General features: G+C 43.5%; 1 protein-coding gene across 17 annotated transcripts in view; it reads right to left on the reverse strand.

Moving 5' to 3' along the window:
- OBSCN (obscurin, cytoskeletal calmodulin and titin-interacting RhoGEF) overlaps positions 1-17,391 on the reverse strand; it is a 194,269-nt gene that overhangs the window by 130,348 nt on the left and 46,530 nt on the right. For 12 of the 17 annotated variants that reach the window (XR_008238302.1, XM_052808313.1, XM_052808303.1 and 9 more), the window contains 14 exons: positions 16,067-16,342; positions 15,100-15,375; positions 14,345-14,620; positions 13,395-13,670; positions 12,333-12,608; positions 10,933-11,199; positions 10,180-10,449; positions 9,685-9,948; positions 4,564-4,830; positions 4,111-4,223; positions 3,239-3,392; positions 1,662-1,823; positions 1,055-1,159; positions 149-415 (listed from right to left, as the gene is read on the reverse strand). Coding sequence is in view for 16 of the 17 variants with exons in the window: in XM_052808313.1 (XP_052664273.1) it covers positions 149-415; positions 1,055-1,159; positions 1,662-1,823; positions 3,239-3,392; positions 4,111-4,223; positions 4,564-4,830; positions 9,685-9,948; positions 10,180-10,449; positions 10,933-11,199; positions 12,333-12,608; positions 13,395-13,670; positions 14,345-14,620; positions 15,100-15,375; positions 16,067-16,342 (3,249 nt within the window). In the remaining variant the exon portion in view is untranslated. The remainder of the gene's footprint in view (positions 1-148; positions 416-1,054; positions 1,160-1,661; positions 1,824-3,238; positions 3,393-4,110; positions 4,224-4,563; positions 4,831-9,684; positions 9,949-10,179; positions 10,450-10,932; positions 11,200-12,332; positions 12,609-13,394; positions 13,671-14,344; positions 14,621-15,099; positions 15,376-16,066; positions 16,343-17,391) is intronic. The other 5 variants (XM_052808371.1, XM_052808354.1, XM_052808285.1 and 2 more) reach the window with 4 other exon arrangements.

Below are 17,391 nucleotides of genomic sequence, written 5' to 3' on the forward strand. Positions count from 1 at the left end.
GAAGCAATATCAGTGGACTTCAGAAGAAATCAACACTGAATTAAAATAGTTTTAAAGTGGTATTGTGTTTTCAAAGTAAATGACAAGGGTTTTTTCAAAGCCAATCCCCCTTCCAATCCATCCTAGAAGGGAAAAATTGGTTTACTACCTTCAACAAAGAAATTAGCACTGCTTTTGTCATCAAAGGCGTCACAAGTATACGTGTCTTCATCTTCATAATCTGCATCGTTGATGATGAGTTTCCGATAGACACCATCGCTCACAATTTCGTATTTGTCACTAGGGTGAATTTCGACATCCTTTTTGTACCACCTCACTTTGGCATTGGCACGAGACACCTGGCACTCCAGGAAACCCCGATGTTTTTCAAGAGCAATCTTATCTCGCAAAGGCTTCACAATTTTTACAGGCAGCTCTAAAAGAAGTAAAAAAAAGATGGAATAATCAGTACAGTTTCCACGAAAGATGCCAATTAAAAACTTATTAGCAATATTTCTTTTATAGTCAGTTATGTGGACAATGACAGGTATCCCCACTATGCTAAGCACTCAACTAACACACAGCAAGTGAAGAGCTAATGAAAGGAAAACTTTTTATGCCTATTTTACCACTTGGACGGCTGAACTTCCAGGGACTGATCTCAGATTTCCTGAGCTCCTCATCAGTATGTTAATTCAAATGTCTTCCTTCTCCCCATCTCTATCACACTGTTTAAGTTAAACACAAAAAAATGCTGTATTCTTTTTTAAACATACACCAGAAAGAGAATGCAGGAGAAAGTCAAACTACAGCTTTTTGACCCTTAAAGTTCAAACATAACTTTTAATGTCTTAGGGTACAAAATCAACCTTCTGAGAAAATAAACTGTATTATTTAGCAAAAGTAAATTCCCAGCAGTGAAGCTGATATTTCACATGCAGTAAGTCGGCAGGAGGTTTTTTTTCCCTGAAAGCTCTAGGTGGTGTTTAACTTTCTTCACGTTAGAAGTGGGGGAAGTCGGTTGGTTTGTAACATGAGAGAGCTTAAGCAGTATTGGCTTGAAAAGTATAATTACCTTTTACAGTAAGCTGGGCACGAGATTCTGCCTTTTCTGCAACGAATTTGATCTCTGCTGCGTCTTCGACTTGGACGCACATGTAAGTCAGCGAATAGGTCCTTCCTGAGAACAGACACACAACCAGACATAGCTTCCCCTGAGCAAACAGCTTCACTCTCCAAGGCACGCTGCCAGGCTGAGCATCACTCATCTGGTTTCGGTGCATCACCACCTGCTATCACAGCAGCAAGACCGACCATTCCCCTATGTCTATGTCTCTGTATCAAAGGATAACCTAACCTCAGCTCCTCCAAGGACTGATGGAATGTGGTCCCCACCATCTAGAAACTAATTGAAACAGAAGGATTCCACCCAATGTCAGATGATACAAATTCCTACCCACTGGCGGCGGCATGAGATGGTGGGATGACACCAACTTTGCCTTGTTAAAGTTCCCACCGTGGCACTGTCCCAGCCTAGTTGCATCCCCAAAACAAATGGGGAACTCTCTGCTGAACCTTCTTAACTTGATTTTGGAGGTCAGACTCTTCTGCCTAGTCTCCCATACCAGCACATACTCCAACCCACCCCCATTCAAGAATGAGATCCCACTTTTTCATCCTACCGTCTTGACGCATTCTAATATTGTCGGCAGCCTTCATCTTGTTGTCGTTTTTGTACCATTGGGTTTGGACCTCATCGTGTGAAATCTCACAGACGAAAGATGCACTCTCATATTCATTCACTTCCACATCTTCCAGTGGTTTAACAATCTTGATATCTCGGGCTGTGAAATTATGGAGACAAATATTTATTTGGGGTTTCTCCATAACTGAGTGTTGTGTGTTTACCTCCTGCATAATTACATGGAAAAAAAATGGGACTTGTTTTATTCTAGACCAGCCGCCCTTCCTGGGTAGTTTCTCTCTTCAACACAGTAAATCTAGTTTATGCTTGAACCTACAGGTAAAATTACCAGCTACAGTGGAGCTCACTGCAAGAGGATTTTATGGTTGCTGGAACTTTACACAGGTTTTAAAAGAAGTCAAACATATCGATGAAAGAAAATCTGCCAAGGAAAACTAAACTCAAGGCTACAATCTTTTGTGTCACTATAAACCTGTCTCATTCACATGCTTCTCTGCATGCTCTCCTCCTACTCCCCTGCTTGTGTGTCTGGACTCTCTCAGCCACAGGGACCTCAGCCACACGTTTTACCTACGAGATACCTTTTCTTCAGAGTCCCCTGAACTCAGTATAATCCTCTTTAACTCTGCAGCTTTGCACTAATTTATGTCAGAACTGACCCATATTTCTGTGCTTCTGCAGTCCTTTCTTTTTGAAAGGGAAAGCCTTGATACACCTTCGGTTAGCTTCAGGACCAGAGTTCAAATGCAAATCAGCCAGCATTCAAATAGCAACCCATCCCAGTCACAAAGTCAGGGAGAAAATGGGGAGTTCAACAGAGCAATGGAACGGGACAGATGTTCATGAAGATATTGCTGAACCCAAGTGGCCACATGAGGACAGCATCTAGTAAGCAATAAGAAAAAGCTGATCTGTCTTTTCAGATGTCCCTCTGGAAAATAACATCTGCCAGGGCACAGCAGACCTGTCCATTCAGTAACTGGCCTTTAGCACTAGTTTATCTCTGGTGCTTTGGAGCCTGGTGACAAAATACGACCGGTGCTTGACCAGTTGCACAGTGCAACACGCGGAGAGAAAAACTGTCTTGAGCATAAAGGAGAGGTGCAGTCAGAAATCACGACTCTTTTCTTAGTATTTACAACATAGGGCACTTCTTGAGATCATACCCAAGGCTCATCCAGTCCCTATTCAAGGCAAAGTACCCCTGTGATAATGGCAGAAGCTAAACCAAACCATGTCAGCACCAGCCATTGAATCCCTGCTTTGTGCCAGGAGGTCTGGTATTTGTTAACTTGCCAATCTAGAAACATCATTCAAATTCCAGGGACCAGAAATCACGTATGATAAATGGAAAACTAAGTTAGCACCTCCTCCAAAAATACTTCTCTAAGGATAGAGCAAGCACAGGACAGCTCTGCCAGCACTTTCTCGCTAGGAAGAGAAAGTTATCCAAAATGAGTAATTGCGAAATACTCGAACTGTCCATGAAGCATTTCTTGCTGTGTAGTCAAAAATACTACAGTAGATGTAATTTGCTATTTCAGTCAAACATACCATGAACCTTTAGGGTAGCTGATGTCTTGTCTTCAGCTGCTTCACATGTATAGGTTCCCTGGTCTTCATATTCACACTTGTGAATAATGAGGCTTCTCTTATTTCCCTGGGAAATAATCCCCACTTTTTTACTTTGCTGGAGCTCCTTCCCATCCTAGAAGGGAAAAGGCCAAACCAGATCACCATCAATTCTTCTACATCTGCAGTGAGCAAAACAAACATTCAGATCTATGCTCAATTCACCTGTCTCATTGGACTTAATGGAACTGTGCTTACTGGAACATATGCTGAAACTTAAGCACAGTGCAAAGTCTTCAAGAAGTAGGAATGGCTGAAGAACATGCATAATTTCTGGTTGATCTTGGACACCTATTTGAAGGCTTAAGGCACTATACAGGGTTGGCAATAAGCTTCTTCAGACATTACCTTGAAGAAATGCCGTTATCTCCATTTAAGGGAAGTGTCAGCTGAGCCCCGAGGAAGGTACGTGAAATGCCTGAGCTGATCCCCAAAATGGGGTGCAAAGGGAATTGAGGCTTCACCTTAAGTCACAGTTCCCAATGAGGCTATAAATCCTGGGTGAGAACTGCTAGGCATGAAGTAAAGCACAGGGCTGCATTGCTATCAACAGCAGCGCTCACATTCTGTGCAAGAACAGAAAAGTCAAACTTTCAGCCCGATAAACGCACCCAGTAAATAAATAACAGAGAGTGATGAACTGAGGAAGTAAATGAACATAAGGACAAGAGAGCAATGCTAAAAGCTGTATAGCAAAGGCTCAGACTCACATCCCATGGAAGTGAAATTAAGGGCTCTCATTCCCTTCCAGAGAAGTCAGAAACTGAAATACCACTATCTGTTAAGTGCTGTACCTTGAACCACTTAACATCCACATTGGGCCTGGACAGCTCACACTCGAATGCGACCTTGTCCTTCTGAGTTACACTGATGTCTACCAAAGGTTTGCTGATTTTCACAGGCAGTTCTGCAAAAAGAGAAAGTCCAGTTAGTGGGGAATTAGGTCTCCAGGACCATCTGGCACAAGCAATAATGAACAGGCAGAGCCTAGCTTCCATGCTTAATAAATCTTGTGACAACAAAATCGTATTGTTTTGAGCACATTATCAGGAGTTGTTCTGTAGACAATGATGTTACAATAATCCTGTTGACGTTAGAAGGAGACGTTACTGATGATGGTCCAGTGCTTAACATCCTTTGCAGTTACAAGGAAAGCTTGTTTCTCTCTCAAAAGCTCACTCTGTGGGTCGGGAGAAGACAAGCATGTCCCACACCAAACAGGGCCTGAGACTTTTGGGTCTGCGTACCTGTCACAGTGAGCCTCCCTGATGAATGAATGCCATCTGCTTTGAAGGAGATGAGTCCTGCATCTTCAAGAGTCACCGAAGAGAGAGTCAGTGAATGTTTCTTCCCCAGGACACCAATACTGATTTTCGGTGAAGGCTTCAGCCGAACGCCATCCTTCTGCCAGATCCCTTCCACGTCCTCATGCGATACCTCCACCTCGAAGGTGACGGTCCCTTTCTCGGAGACTTGGAGGGGCTGAAGACCTTTCACCAGCTTGATCTGCCTCACTGAAAAAACAACAAGGAGATGTTGGAGATCTCACAGCGACAGCTGTGAAACAGCCTGAGGACTTCCAAAATAGATTATTTCCCTATTCCTCATGCAAGTACATGCCAACTAATTGGTATCTGCCAATTAAACAACCACCTTTGCGGGAAATAAAACCTGTTCATGACCGTACTGCTAGCATGGCTGCTATTCTTAAAATGGATGCTTTCACCTGGGACAAACAAATCAGCCAAATGTTGCAAAAAAAGGGCAAAGTGGCCCTTTTCCTAGCAAGATCCACCACACTCACTGTCTATGCCAGAAATAAGCTTTGAAGTTGCACACACACATGCACACAGAGGAGAAGAGGCATCCCTGTGCTGGGTGAGGTGGTCACCAATAACTCTTCAGAAAGAAACACTTTAGAAGAAGAAAACACTGTTATTTACACTGGGACCATACTCTCTGTGCTGTACAGCAAGAGAGATGTTGCTGAAAATACTTATTCTTCAGGCATGATTCAAGAGAAATAAGATGATCAATAGAGATTGATAGAGCATAAAGGAATAAACAATGTTGTTCAGCTTTTCAACTAGGATAAAACAAGGGAGGGAGGGAAGTAGCAGGGAGAGGAGAAAGCTTTTAGTAAAAGGAAAAAAATAAAAATAAAAAAATCCATGACATGGTGTGAAGTGTGCAGACACCTCACAGCTCGGGGGACAAAGCATCCATGTTTGGGGTGGATATTGCCTGTTCCAACTATAAGACATCAGTGCCCTATCATCCAGTGAAATGGATTTAGTGTTTAAACTTGTCTCACCCTTAAAAGAAATTAAGCTGCCAATTAAAAACAACAACAACAACTAACCCATGAATTACAAAAACCTTCAACTCCCTATGCGTCCCCTGGGAATGTGTTGACCTTCCTAGGGCATGTTTAGCAGAGATAATCCACATTCAAACAGGATCTGAATGCAAACCTGACCAGGAGTGGGCTGAGGGCTCTGTTTGGTGGTCATGGTCTGGACCCGGCTCCTGGGCTGAAGACACCATGGCCTCCCTGAGGCTCAAACATCTCCTGGTGGCTTCTTCCCCTATGCCACACGGGGGACGATATGGAACAAACTATTTCTCCAAAGGTCCCACAGAGGTGATACGAATAGACTTTGAGTTTATTTAGATTGGATATTAGAAAAAATTTCTTTACTGAAAGGGTTGTCAGGCATCGGAACAGGCTGCCCAGGGAAGTGGTTGAGTCACCATCCCTGGAGGTGTTCAAAAAATACGTAGACGTGGCACTTCAGGACATGGTTTAGTGGGCATGGTGGTGGCGGGTTGACGGTTGGACTTGATGATCTTAGAGGTCTTTTCCAAACTTAATGATTTGATTTGATTTAAGAAACTGGGTAGAAGCACAGTACTGCTCTCCCCAGGAGGGGTGTGCTGGACTCCATGTAATGCCAGCTCCTTACGCCTTTCCCGTCCCCTCTGTTGCTGTTACACCTCACAGCAGGTTTACAGAGGAACATACGCATCTTTTGCAGGATCCTGTCCAATTCCTTTCTCAAGGAAACCACACTGATTCCTCTCTCGCGGTCTTCTCCAAGGTCATAACCACTTAAACACAAATTTGGCCCAAGGTCATGTCTTGAACCAGACAAACGAGGAAAGTGCAGGCACCTCCAGGAGCTTGTTCTTTGCTTCCCAAACTAAGACACCAGCTCTCCTGACTTTGCTCACTAAAAGTTGCATCATTCCCTGATTTCTGAATTGATTTTGCAGCTGGTCCCTATCATCCCAGGGTGCCTTATTCTCTAAACTGAACACAGTGTACCTGCTACTGTCTAATCTTTCCTCTAGGTTAATAGATACTCCAGCCCCTCAAACAGTGAACAGACTGAGGATCAAACTGAAATTATTCCTAGGAGATAGTGAAAGGGACTTGCAAAAACATTAACTAAATAGCATAGCCATGTCAAACTCAGTCAGTGGCCTCCTGGATATATCCTCACCTGGTGTTGTACATAGCACAGGAAAAAAAAAAAAAAAAAAAAAAAAATCACTTTTTCAAAGGTCTTGTCATAAAGCAGCAACAGTTTGGGAATGGTAGAACTTTTACAGGATTTATTTTAATAGACAATATTTTGTGTCCAGAGATTTGAAATTTCATACTCATGTTCCCAGTATAATTTCTGCTATAATTAATTGACCTAATTATGCTTTTCCCTGCTGAAAGCTTAGAGGTGTATCAGGGGAAGAACCACTTTACCCATGACTTACTTATTTAAGTCTTCCACAAACATCTCCTCCTGGTCACAAATAAAAATAGATATTCAGCCACATCTATTATTGGTTTGAGCAGCTCAGTTTTTTCTAGGATTTGCTGGCATCTTAAGATCAGAACAGATGCTTATCTTTTGATGAAGCAACTTTTATACTGGAGTAAATCAACAGATTTTCACATAGCTATTCCTTATATACCTTGCTTTGAAAGCAATCTCAAACCAAACAGTATCAGTCCAGCTTTGTGTTTTTTAAATAAAGGTCCTCTAAAATCAGGCTTCTTAACCTGAAGTTGAGCACCAAATACTAGTGGCTCAATTCCCCAGACTGTGAGCATTTAAAGAACTTCTTGTGACCTCAATGTAAGCTCTAACACATTCCACTGAAAAGAGGACATTTGCTTAAATGCCAAAAAAATGGAGCATAATTTTAGACTTCTACTTTTGGAGGCTGGCTTTTGCTGTAAAGCAGTGTGAGAGCTCGGTGCTGTCTCAGCTGGAGGACTCGGATGCAGAATACATTTAGTCTAGTGAGATTCTCATATATGGCCCCTTCCCTGCTGCATCTCATAACTAAGGCTTGGATGATCATATGCAAAAAGAATTCCCTGCTACAGTGAGCCGATTCCCCTTTTTGATCATGGTCCCTCTCAGATCACCTTGAGTTTCCATCACTGCAAGAAACTATCTCATTTCTTCAACAGAGGAGCTACTTTTTACAGTGACACTAAGCATAAGTGATGAGAATGCAGCTGGGTGACTGGGAAGCACAGAGCAAAATCCTCTTTCTCCATCAGAATAGAAAGTTTATAAACCAGAGACAGATATACAATTATGCTTTCATGACTCACCTTGCACAAAACACTGTTGACAGCTATCAGGACTACCCAATTACTTCCTATATAAACACTGTTCCATCATTTTTGTTTTTACCACTTGGCTATAGTGACAGTCAGTGCCTACAACCAGGTGTAATTGAATCTACAGTCAACTGCTGAAACATCATGCTGGAAGGAAAAAGAGTATCATCCAGAGTCTGAAAAAAATGCCTTGGGGTGCAACGTGTGAAAGACGATGAAGCAGCAAACTGCAGCAGTACTGCACTGCATTCTTCCCACACATTGTGACTTTATCTTCTGTGGACCCAGTTCATCCAATTTAACTGAGATAGTAAACCTGAATGAATCTAGCTCTAAATCAGGATCATAGTCACGCATGGTTCCTTGAATACTCAGACACTCCAGAAGGTAATTCAGTGCATCTAAGACTTTAAACACTCTCTGGAGGTATTTTCTTCTCTCTGTTAGCTGCAGAAGGAGCTGAAAGTAATGTGCTAGATTGAGGCTTCATGAATCCACAATTAATCTACCAGCTGCTAGTCACTGCTAATGTCTGTTTTTTTCTAGAGCTATTCAGTTCGGAATAAAAAGATGAGCAACCGCCAATAGAAACGATAACTGCCTCGTATCGGGATGCTAAAGCAGTGGTTTTTTGACAACTGTCAGCCAGGAAGATTTTGAAAATGAAGGTGTCTTAGCAGTGCATGGAAGGGATTTGACAAACCCTGCTCTGTGTGAGGCAGTCTGTCATCAATTTTTGCTATCTTTGATTCCATCAGAAGACCACAAGATTATAAGGCTGGAAAGACCTAGAAAAATCATCTAGCCCTTCTCTCTCACTCTAGGACACGCTCAGCTGTTTACATCATCCCAGACAGATCTTTCATTAACCTTTTCTTAAACCCATGATGGAGGCTCCAAGACCTCTCCAGACAACCTATTCAGTCATCCAACCATTAAACCCCTTTTTTATTGTATAACCTGGATCTTTCTTGTTGCGATTGAGGTCCATTATTTCCTGTCATTATTTCCACATGGAGAACAGGTTGTTCCCTTCCACTTTATAACAGCCTTTTAGGTACTTGAAGTCTGTTATCAAGTCCTTCTTTACCTATTATTCATGACTTACACAGCACCAATTGGTGGCAGGGGCTTTACAGGCAAAATTAGATAGTCCTTAAGTGCTTAAATCCTGTCTTCATCTATCTTGTAACAATCAGGACAAAAGGATGTAGGAAAAAGGACAGAAGTACAACAGGGCTACAGGTAAGACACCATTACCTTACTTGAAAGGGCAGCACCCTCAGATAGAAGATGTGTTCTTATAGTTTTTTTAACCCTAACTGAATATAAAGAGACATTCTGAAAGAGGTGGTTTGTGGAAAAGAATTAGGGCAATGGATGGACTGAAAAGGGAATGGTTTGCTAAAAGCCACACAAAGGAAAAAAACAGAGCGTACCAGAGAGTGAGAAATCTCAGAGGAAAGAGAAGAATCAGCTAAGCTTAACAGTCAACAGCATGACTGAAAGCTGGTGGGATAAGATGAAGGCAACAGGCACCAGCCAGCCATTCTCTGTTTACTGCCCTTGATTTCACCTCCTCCTAGTCATTTGACTGGTGGCCAAGCCCATGTGTCCCTGTGTCCCCATGGCAGGTGGAGGGGGCAGTGGCCATTATGATAATGGAAGAAACCAGAATCCACCTCTGAACCCTGTCCAGGGTATTTATAGAACTGGAGATCATTCAACTCACTTTCCACATTGATCTTGGCTTGGGTCTTGTCATCAGGACTCTCACAGCAGTAGAAGCCCCTGTCTGCAAAGGTGATGTCCTTAACCACCAAGGTATGCTTTGTTCCCTCAGCTTTGATCTCTATTTTTTCACTGGGCTTCAATATGATGCTGTTCCTCATCCACTTCACCTCTGCAGGCTTGGTCAGCTCTACCTCCAAGGTCACTGTGTCCTTCTCTTCAACTGTTCTGGGCTCCAGTTTCTTCTTGAATGAGATTGAGGCCTCTGCCAAAGGAAAAGAAATATTAGTAGGAATGTAGAGGATCCAGAAAACAGGTTTTCAGAGAAAATTAAAATGGTATCTCCAGTCTCAATGCATTCTGGGCATCCCTATTTAATGATGCAAAAGCAGAATTTCCCTGCTGCTAACATAATCAGTCAGAGGGAAGGCCACATAAAACAACATAGGTCATAGCATCAGCAACAGCCCGTCAAAGGGGCATTATCGCCTCTTACCTCGGACTCTGAGGTTGGCTGTGCTTTCGACACCTTCAGCATTGGCAGAGATTTCAGCCGCATCTTCCAGCGTCAGATCAGTGATGGTGAGGCTGTGGTTGGTGTCCTTCTGCAAGATCACATACTTCTTGCTGGCTTCAATTTTGACACCATTCCTGAGCCAAGTGACCACGGCATCACTGGGAGAGACAGTGCACTTGAACACAGCATCTTTTCCTTCCTCAGAGACCACACTGTTGAGAGTCGTAACGAATTTCACCACCCTGGGAGCTGATGGATAGGGATAAAACGTTTAGGAGCGTGTCTTTGAGACATGGCATAAGTACCTTCAAAGAGCCAAAAGCTTTGACGATTTTACTGTAAGTAATAAAAACTGATGCTTCCGATAAGTGATCACACTAATGGGTCATCACTTTTCCCATGTCTGAGTAAGTTTTGTGTATAAAGATGACAGAAGAGAGAGGCAAAGGGGGGGGGAAATCCCATCTTAGATTTGGGGCAGTTAATTCCAGCCTCAAATGCAATATGAGGGTCAATTTGCCCACATATTAAGAGACCTGAGCTCAACAGGTCACAAAATCATTATGTTCTTCACGAATAGAGGTTTCACTGACGCCGAGAGAAGTGGAGTGTTGTATTTTGCTGTCAACACGGGAGACAGCACAAACACATCAACAAACTCAACTTTGCAGAGCTGTAACGGCTGAGGACAAAACCAAGGATCCCTCTACATTGTCACCATTAGAGACATACCTTTGGGGGTGATGGTAATGCTGCTTTTGTCATCTCTGGACTCGCAGGAGTACTCTCCCTCATCCTCAGCCCGGATCCCTGTTATTGTCAGGGTTCGTTTGACCCCCTCCTCGTGAATCTGGAAACGTCTGCTGGGCTTGATCTCAACTCCGTTCCTGCGCCACACCACCTTCCCTTTGGCGTGGCTCACATCACAGGTCAAAGAGACGCTGCCTCCAATCTCGGCATTAACAGCTTCAAGTTTTTTGGCAAACTTCACTGGGATTTCTGAGATCCAGAAGAAGGAAAAATTATGAGAAAGGAAAAGATAAGAAACTGGTTCTAAGAAACTGGTTCTGGCCAACTTTAAAAGAACCAAACAACAAAACTAACCCCAGAACATATTTAGGGATCAGGGTAAACAAAAACAAACCAGAAAGGTGGAAATTTAGGGAGATTCCTTTGACATGGTATTTTAATAGCACTATCATTCTGTAAAGCAAGAACAGTATTAAAACATGGTTGGGTGTTGCCTTCCTTTCTTTCTAATCTTTTACCTGATGATACCATGTGGTGTTTTTTCATCGGAGCCTGATTTGCCTGACTAAGTGTAAGAATCTGTACGGATGCATAAGCCCCAGCCACCTTTGTCTCTTCTGTCACTGGAGACATAACCAAGGGAGTCAGAGAAATCCAGGGTGTGATTTCTCTCATCCTAAAGGAGACATTTCAAGAGATCGGATGTGTCATGACCTGTTAGCAACCACTCCTCTGCAATGACTCCAAAGGGAGCTAAGGGAGTGCAGCGCAGCTGCAGACATCTCCACTGTGAGTGTTTAGAGAAAAAGGAGGAGGCCTTTGCTGTGGGACATCACCTGTCTCATCTCCATCTGTGGACCAGCTGTATTTCTTCCTTCTTGTCAATTTATAGCCTTAGCCATGACTAGGGAACAGCATCCCAGGTGCACCATCCCACGAACAGAGTAGGGTACAATTCAGGTCCTGTCTCCCCGTGTGACTAAGTCACAAATCTTCTCCTCACACAACATCCCTCCACATCCTCATCAGCTTTGTCAGGCTGGTGAGCAGAGTGGAGAAGAGCTAAGGCTCCGCCATGCCCCAGCTACTGGGGTTGGGAGGAGACACAAACAGCGCAATGAGAGTAGGGAGCAGACACCAGGAGAAGCACCCATCGTAGGCTTCCTTGTTCCCCCGAGTGGCCAACGAAGGACAAAAATTGGGAATTTGGAAGGAGGAGAACTTTGCTGGCCCATGGTGGGGCAGCCACAGCAGCTGCAACAGCAATCCAAGCCTTGAGGTTGGAACAGTTTTAGAGAAAGTTTGGACTTCACCTCCGTCCTACCATGAGAGAAGTATAGCTGTTGGGTTGGGACATGACCTGTGTGCTGCTCTCTGCTCACCTTTCACCTGTACTTTGAATTCCTGCTTGTCATTCTTTGTCTGGCAAGTGTACACAGCAGTGTCTGTGCTCTCAGCCAGGTTCACTGTCAGCGTCCTGGACGCCTCCTCACTCTTGATCTCGTATTTCTTGCTCGCCTTGATTTCTGTTCCATCCTTGAACCACTTTACTGCAGCAGTTTCAGGTGTTACTGAAGTAGTCAGTGTGATGCTTTCATGTTCTTGAACAATGAGAGGCTCTTTCTGGACAACTTTCTTTTCAAATTTAGCCTCTGGTTCTAGGAAAGGCATTAAAATAGGAAAACTAATAACTTAATGCTCAAATCCTTAACACAGCAGTTTTCTATTACTCTCTCTTCATGACTCACAACACCAGCTCATCTATAATCTGTGATAACCCAGGGAATATGGCTGAATATTTGTGGCTGGTATAATCTTTTGCTGAGCAAGAAGAAAGACAATGATCTGTCAGGCAACCCAGAGCTTCTGCTTAGAAGAGAAGCAAAGGAAAGGAAATGCAAATATACATTTTATCTGCTGCCCACAAAAAGCTTGTTTCTTAGAAGTAAAATGACCTATATAATTCTTTCATCTCCCATTTTTAGGATTTTAGATCAAATTAAGAAGAAATATTAATGTGCTAAACCTGAATTTATGGCTTGTTTTCTGTTTGCTCTACTACCCTTCCCTTGGCCTCTTCTCTATCTTGTACAACACTTTGTTGCAGCAGAACAGCTTTTCTTAGTCACCTTTCTCCACAGCTCTCTTGCTGCTCTTCAAAACTTCCCAATTTCAACTCTCCACCCTTGTAACAGATTGAGAGATGAGGTGTGCAAAGGGGATAAGCAAAAAACTATATAGCATTTTCATAGCCAAAAAAAGTCTTCAGCCAGATTTCCCACCTCTACACTGCTAAATTAAAAAGGCCAAAATAACGTGTGATGTGGTTCACTGATGTTGCTCCAGGGGAAACGGTGGCTTCACCGTGGCTGCTGGACAGGGAATATCCAGTTTTCCTCTAAGCCACACAGAATGCTGCTTAGCACCTCAAAGCGAGTACTCACCAGTTGGTTCCAACTTGAAAGTCAGCTTCTGGCCTGCAGCCTCGCAGATGTATTCTCCAGCATCTTTCTTCTCCAGCTGCTCTATAACCAGGCGCTGGGTTTTGCCCGCAGTTTCTATTTTGAATTTTCTAGAGGAAATGAGCAGTCTTCCATCCTTATACCATTTCACTTCAGTTGCATCCTCTGCTACCTCACAGCTGAGGGTGGCACTTTCTGTCAGGACAGCATTCACCTCCTTCTGGACCTTTTCCTGGTTTATAAATGCAGGTTTTGGCTCTGAGTGCAGAAAAGGAAGAAAATATTGATTGAGAGATTAAAGTGAGATCAATCTTACAGATTTCTGTGCACAGGTTTGGAAAATATTTAGGTTGTCATTTGCCAAAACTGGTTGCCTTCACTGGGTGATATCTACCCTTCCGTGTGACCAAATCACCATGTGGAAAAAAGGAAAGTAAGACCCTAGGAATGGAAAGGACCAAGAGGGTCCTTGATATCTATCCTATGGTTGCAAGCCACCGTGCAAAAAATATTTAATTCAAATGTTCCCAAAGAGCATCTGTCCTGCTTATCACCAAAAGCTCCAAAATTCCTTTTGCTTAAGATCTAGGACACAAATATAGCAGCATAGAACCTTTTCAAGAGGTTCAATGCTCAAGAATCACCCATTGGGATGCGAGGAACGGGAGAGATCTGAATATTATGTTGATTATTATTTCTGTTATATTTATATCTGCAACTATGATTATATAGACAGACTGAGATAGGCCTTTGTGCCACGCTAAAGCCAAACATTCCCACTTCTACAAACCCAGGCAAGAAGGTACAGAAAATCAGGTGAGATCTACAGAGTGCAACAAAGCCCAGACTATTGTATCTGAGTCATAGTGTAATAGTTATTCCAGTTACTACTTTATTACCCTCTCCTGTAATTCCGACAAGGTATGTTTTACCTGTGACATCAAGCTTGAAGGTCAGTTTCTGGCCAGCAGCCTCGCAGGTGTACTCTCCAGCATCTTTCTTCTCCACCTGACCCACCACCAGACGACGCGATTTGCCCTCCGACTCCACCTTGAACTTCTTGCTCGAGGGGATCAGTTTCCCCTCCTTGTACCATTTCACATCGGTCTTCTCCTGGGCCACCTCACAGCTCAGCGTGGCGTTTTGTGTCAGTACAGCCTTCACCTCCTTTTGTACCTTGTCCTTGTTTGTAAACACAACTTCTGGCTCTGAAAAGAGAGAAATTCAGAGTGTCTCCAAGATATGATGTTGCCAAATCCCCTTATCATGGTTTACAGTAACACTGGAAACCAAGCCTCTGACTTGACACTACACATCTAAAGCTATTGGTAGAACATTCAAACTCTTTTCTGGTAAGTTTTTTTGTGTTTTGTTTTGGTGAGTGCAGACATTGGGCAGACACCCCACTGCTCTCCACTGTGACCCTGCTCTGAAATGCACTGAGAATCATCTGTGTTGCAGAGTTGTTCTGGTTGCTTCATCATGTGGGGATGGAGAGGTGCAATCAGTACTTTCCTTTTCATGGCCCTGTTCCTACAGAGATGGGCAGCTCAAAGATTTTCAAGGATGGAGCCCACTGTCTTAGAGATTTTATAATGTTTTACATAGAAGGTATATAAAAATAATAAAAATTTTTTTTCTAAATATTCTAGAAATAGGAAACCTGGGCCAAAGCATCTTCTCCCACCTGTGACGACAATCTTGAAGGTCAGTTTCTGGCCAGCAGCCTCGCAGGTGTACTCCCCAGCGTCTTTCTTCTCCACCTGACCCACCACCAGACGACGCGATTTGCCCTCCGACTCCACCTTGAACTTCTTGCTCGAGGTGATCAGTTTCCCCTCCTTGTACCATTTCACATCGGTCTTCTCCTGGGCCACCTCGCAGCTCAGCGTGGCGTTGTCTGATAGCGCAGCTTTCACCTCTTTCTTCACTTTGTCCTTGTTGATAAAGGCATCCTCTGCTTCTGGGGAGTGGGACGAGAAATTGAAAAGTCACAGGTATGTTCACGATGTCCAAAATGTTCACAACCAAATACAAAATCCTGCTTACAAGAAGTTCCCACAGCTCTGTCCTTTTGGAGCGGTCCCACCCACAGCTAAGATACACTCAGACAGGACACGGCCCTCTGTACAGCCTGAGGACAACACAGCAGCCATTTCTGAGCAAAATGAACCAACGCCCCAGGGGTTAAGGTTCTTCCCATCCCTGTGGATTCACAAGAAATCTGACTTTTTGTTCCATAATGTAATGCACATATAAGAATCCAATCTCATCCACCACTGGGACTCCACTGTAAGCCTTGCCCACTCTAGGTACTTCTGGAGCATCATTCCAGACCTATTTTCCTACACATCTGGGAGCTGGCCCTACCTTTATTCCTATAAATCACAACCGCAGATGCAAACTTGTTTAATTTCTCTTTATTCTGAAATCAGAAAACAACAAGGACTGCTGAGTGGGATTCATCCCACAGAAGACCACTAGCTGTTGGCATCTGTGTGACAGTGGGTGCACACAAGCTGGTTGCCTGATCTCCATCACTACTCCGCGAAGACCCAGGCTACACAGAGCCTGGAGCCTAGAGAGGGATTCACTTTGCTCTGTAGTAAAGGGAACTCATGGACCTTTCCTTGATGAGAACCAACATCTCCCACCTGTGACAACGATCTTGAAGGTCAGTTTCTGGCCAGCAGCCTCGCAGGTGTACTCCCCAGCATCTTTCTTCTCCACCTGACCCACCACCAGACGACGCGATTTGCCCTCCGACTCCACCTTGAACTTCTTGCTCGAGGTGATCAGTTTCCCCTCCTTGTACCATTTCACATCGGTCTTCTCCTGGGCCACCTCGCAGCTCAGCGTGGCGTTTTGTGTTAGTGCAGCTTTCACCTCTTTCTTCACTTTGTCCTTGTTGATAAAGGCATCTTCTGCCTCTGGAATTAAGAGTACAGGGGCAGATTTAGAAAACTAAACTTTCACACACACCCCTCTTCCCAAATGCACGTATCAGTCTTTGTATTGTGGTGCTGGAATGGATTTCCCATTCCCATTCCCTTCCAACACTGTCAACTGAATTGTTAACGTTTGAATTTCATCAGGTGCTGGTGAAGGACTCCTATACTGGGTAGTCCAAGACAGCTTACGTGGCCCCAAAATTGCTTTCATTTCCATCACTATCATTCTCCAAAATCTTCAGAAAAGAAGTTCACATATCCCAATATCCAGCAGCACACCAGTGGATGCAGTCTGTAAGAAGTCTGTTTGCTGTAAGAGGACAAGCATTGCACTGTCCAAACAACCCAAAAGCTGCAGTTTGCTTTGCCAGCAAGAGCAAAGCTAGTCTTTGGAAACAAACTCTGTGAGCCTATTCTGTGTCTGTATCTTTTATTTCCCAAAAGTTCTAAAGATATGTCATCCCAGAACTATGTTTCTCTAACGAATGAAAATTAGCCAGCTCCCATGCTATTTGCTTTGCACTGCTCCACACCAGAATCAAAAAACAATCTAATACATGAACTCCTCAATTTGCTTTAAATTCATTAACATCCAACTGAGGGATGTCAAGATTAAAACCTGTCTTTGCTAATATCATGGTGAAAAGACCTGGTTTCCTCAGCTACTGCCTCTTAGAACAGTTCTAGTATTTCCCTTCTGTTGACACAGGCCATAATAAAATGGTTTTGTCCATAATAAAGAGACACTTTATAGAAGGAAGGAGCATTCACAAGAGAACACGTGTGCTGAGAAGATTTGCCGTGTCCTTTAATTTCTCCTGCAGTTATTGAATTCCCATTTTGCTATCAGTGCATCTTCACCAGATTCCCAGGGAAATTCCCCAATGATCTTCAGCCTGCCCTGGGCTTGGGCTACAGAAAGCCACTGCATTCTTAGTTTTCAAAGAAGGGAGACAGATCTAGTAGTGTGAACACAACTGCATGAGTAAACCAGCAAAATTTAAATGCTGGCTCAGTCACTGCCTGCT

This window comes from Harpia harpyja, chromosome 1 (assembly GCF_026419915.1).
Source record: "Harpia harpyja isolate bHarHar1 chromosome 1, bHarHar1 primary haplotype, whole genome shotgun sequence".
In the NCBI taxonomy this organism is placed as follows: domain Eukaryota; kingdom Metazoa; phylum Chordata; class Aves; order Accipitriformes; family Accipitridae; genus Harpia; species Harpia harpyja.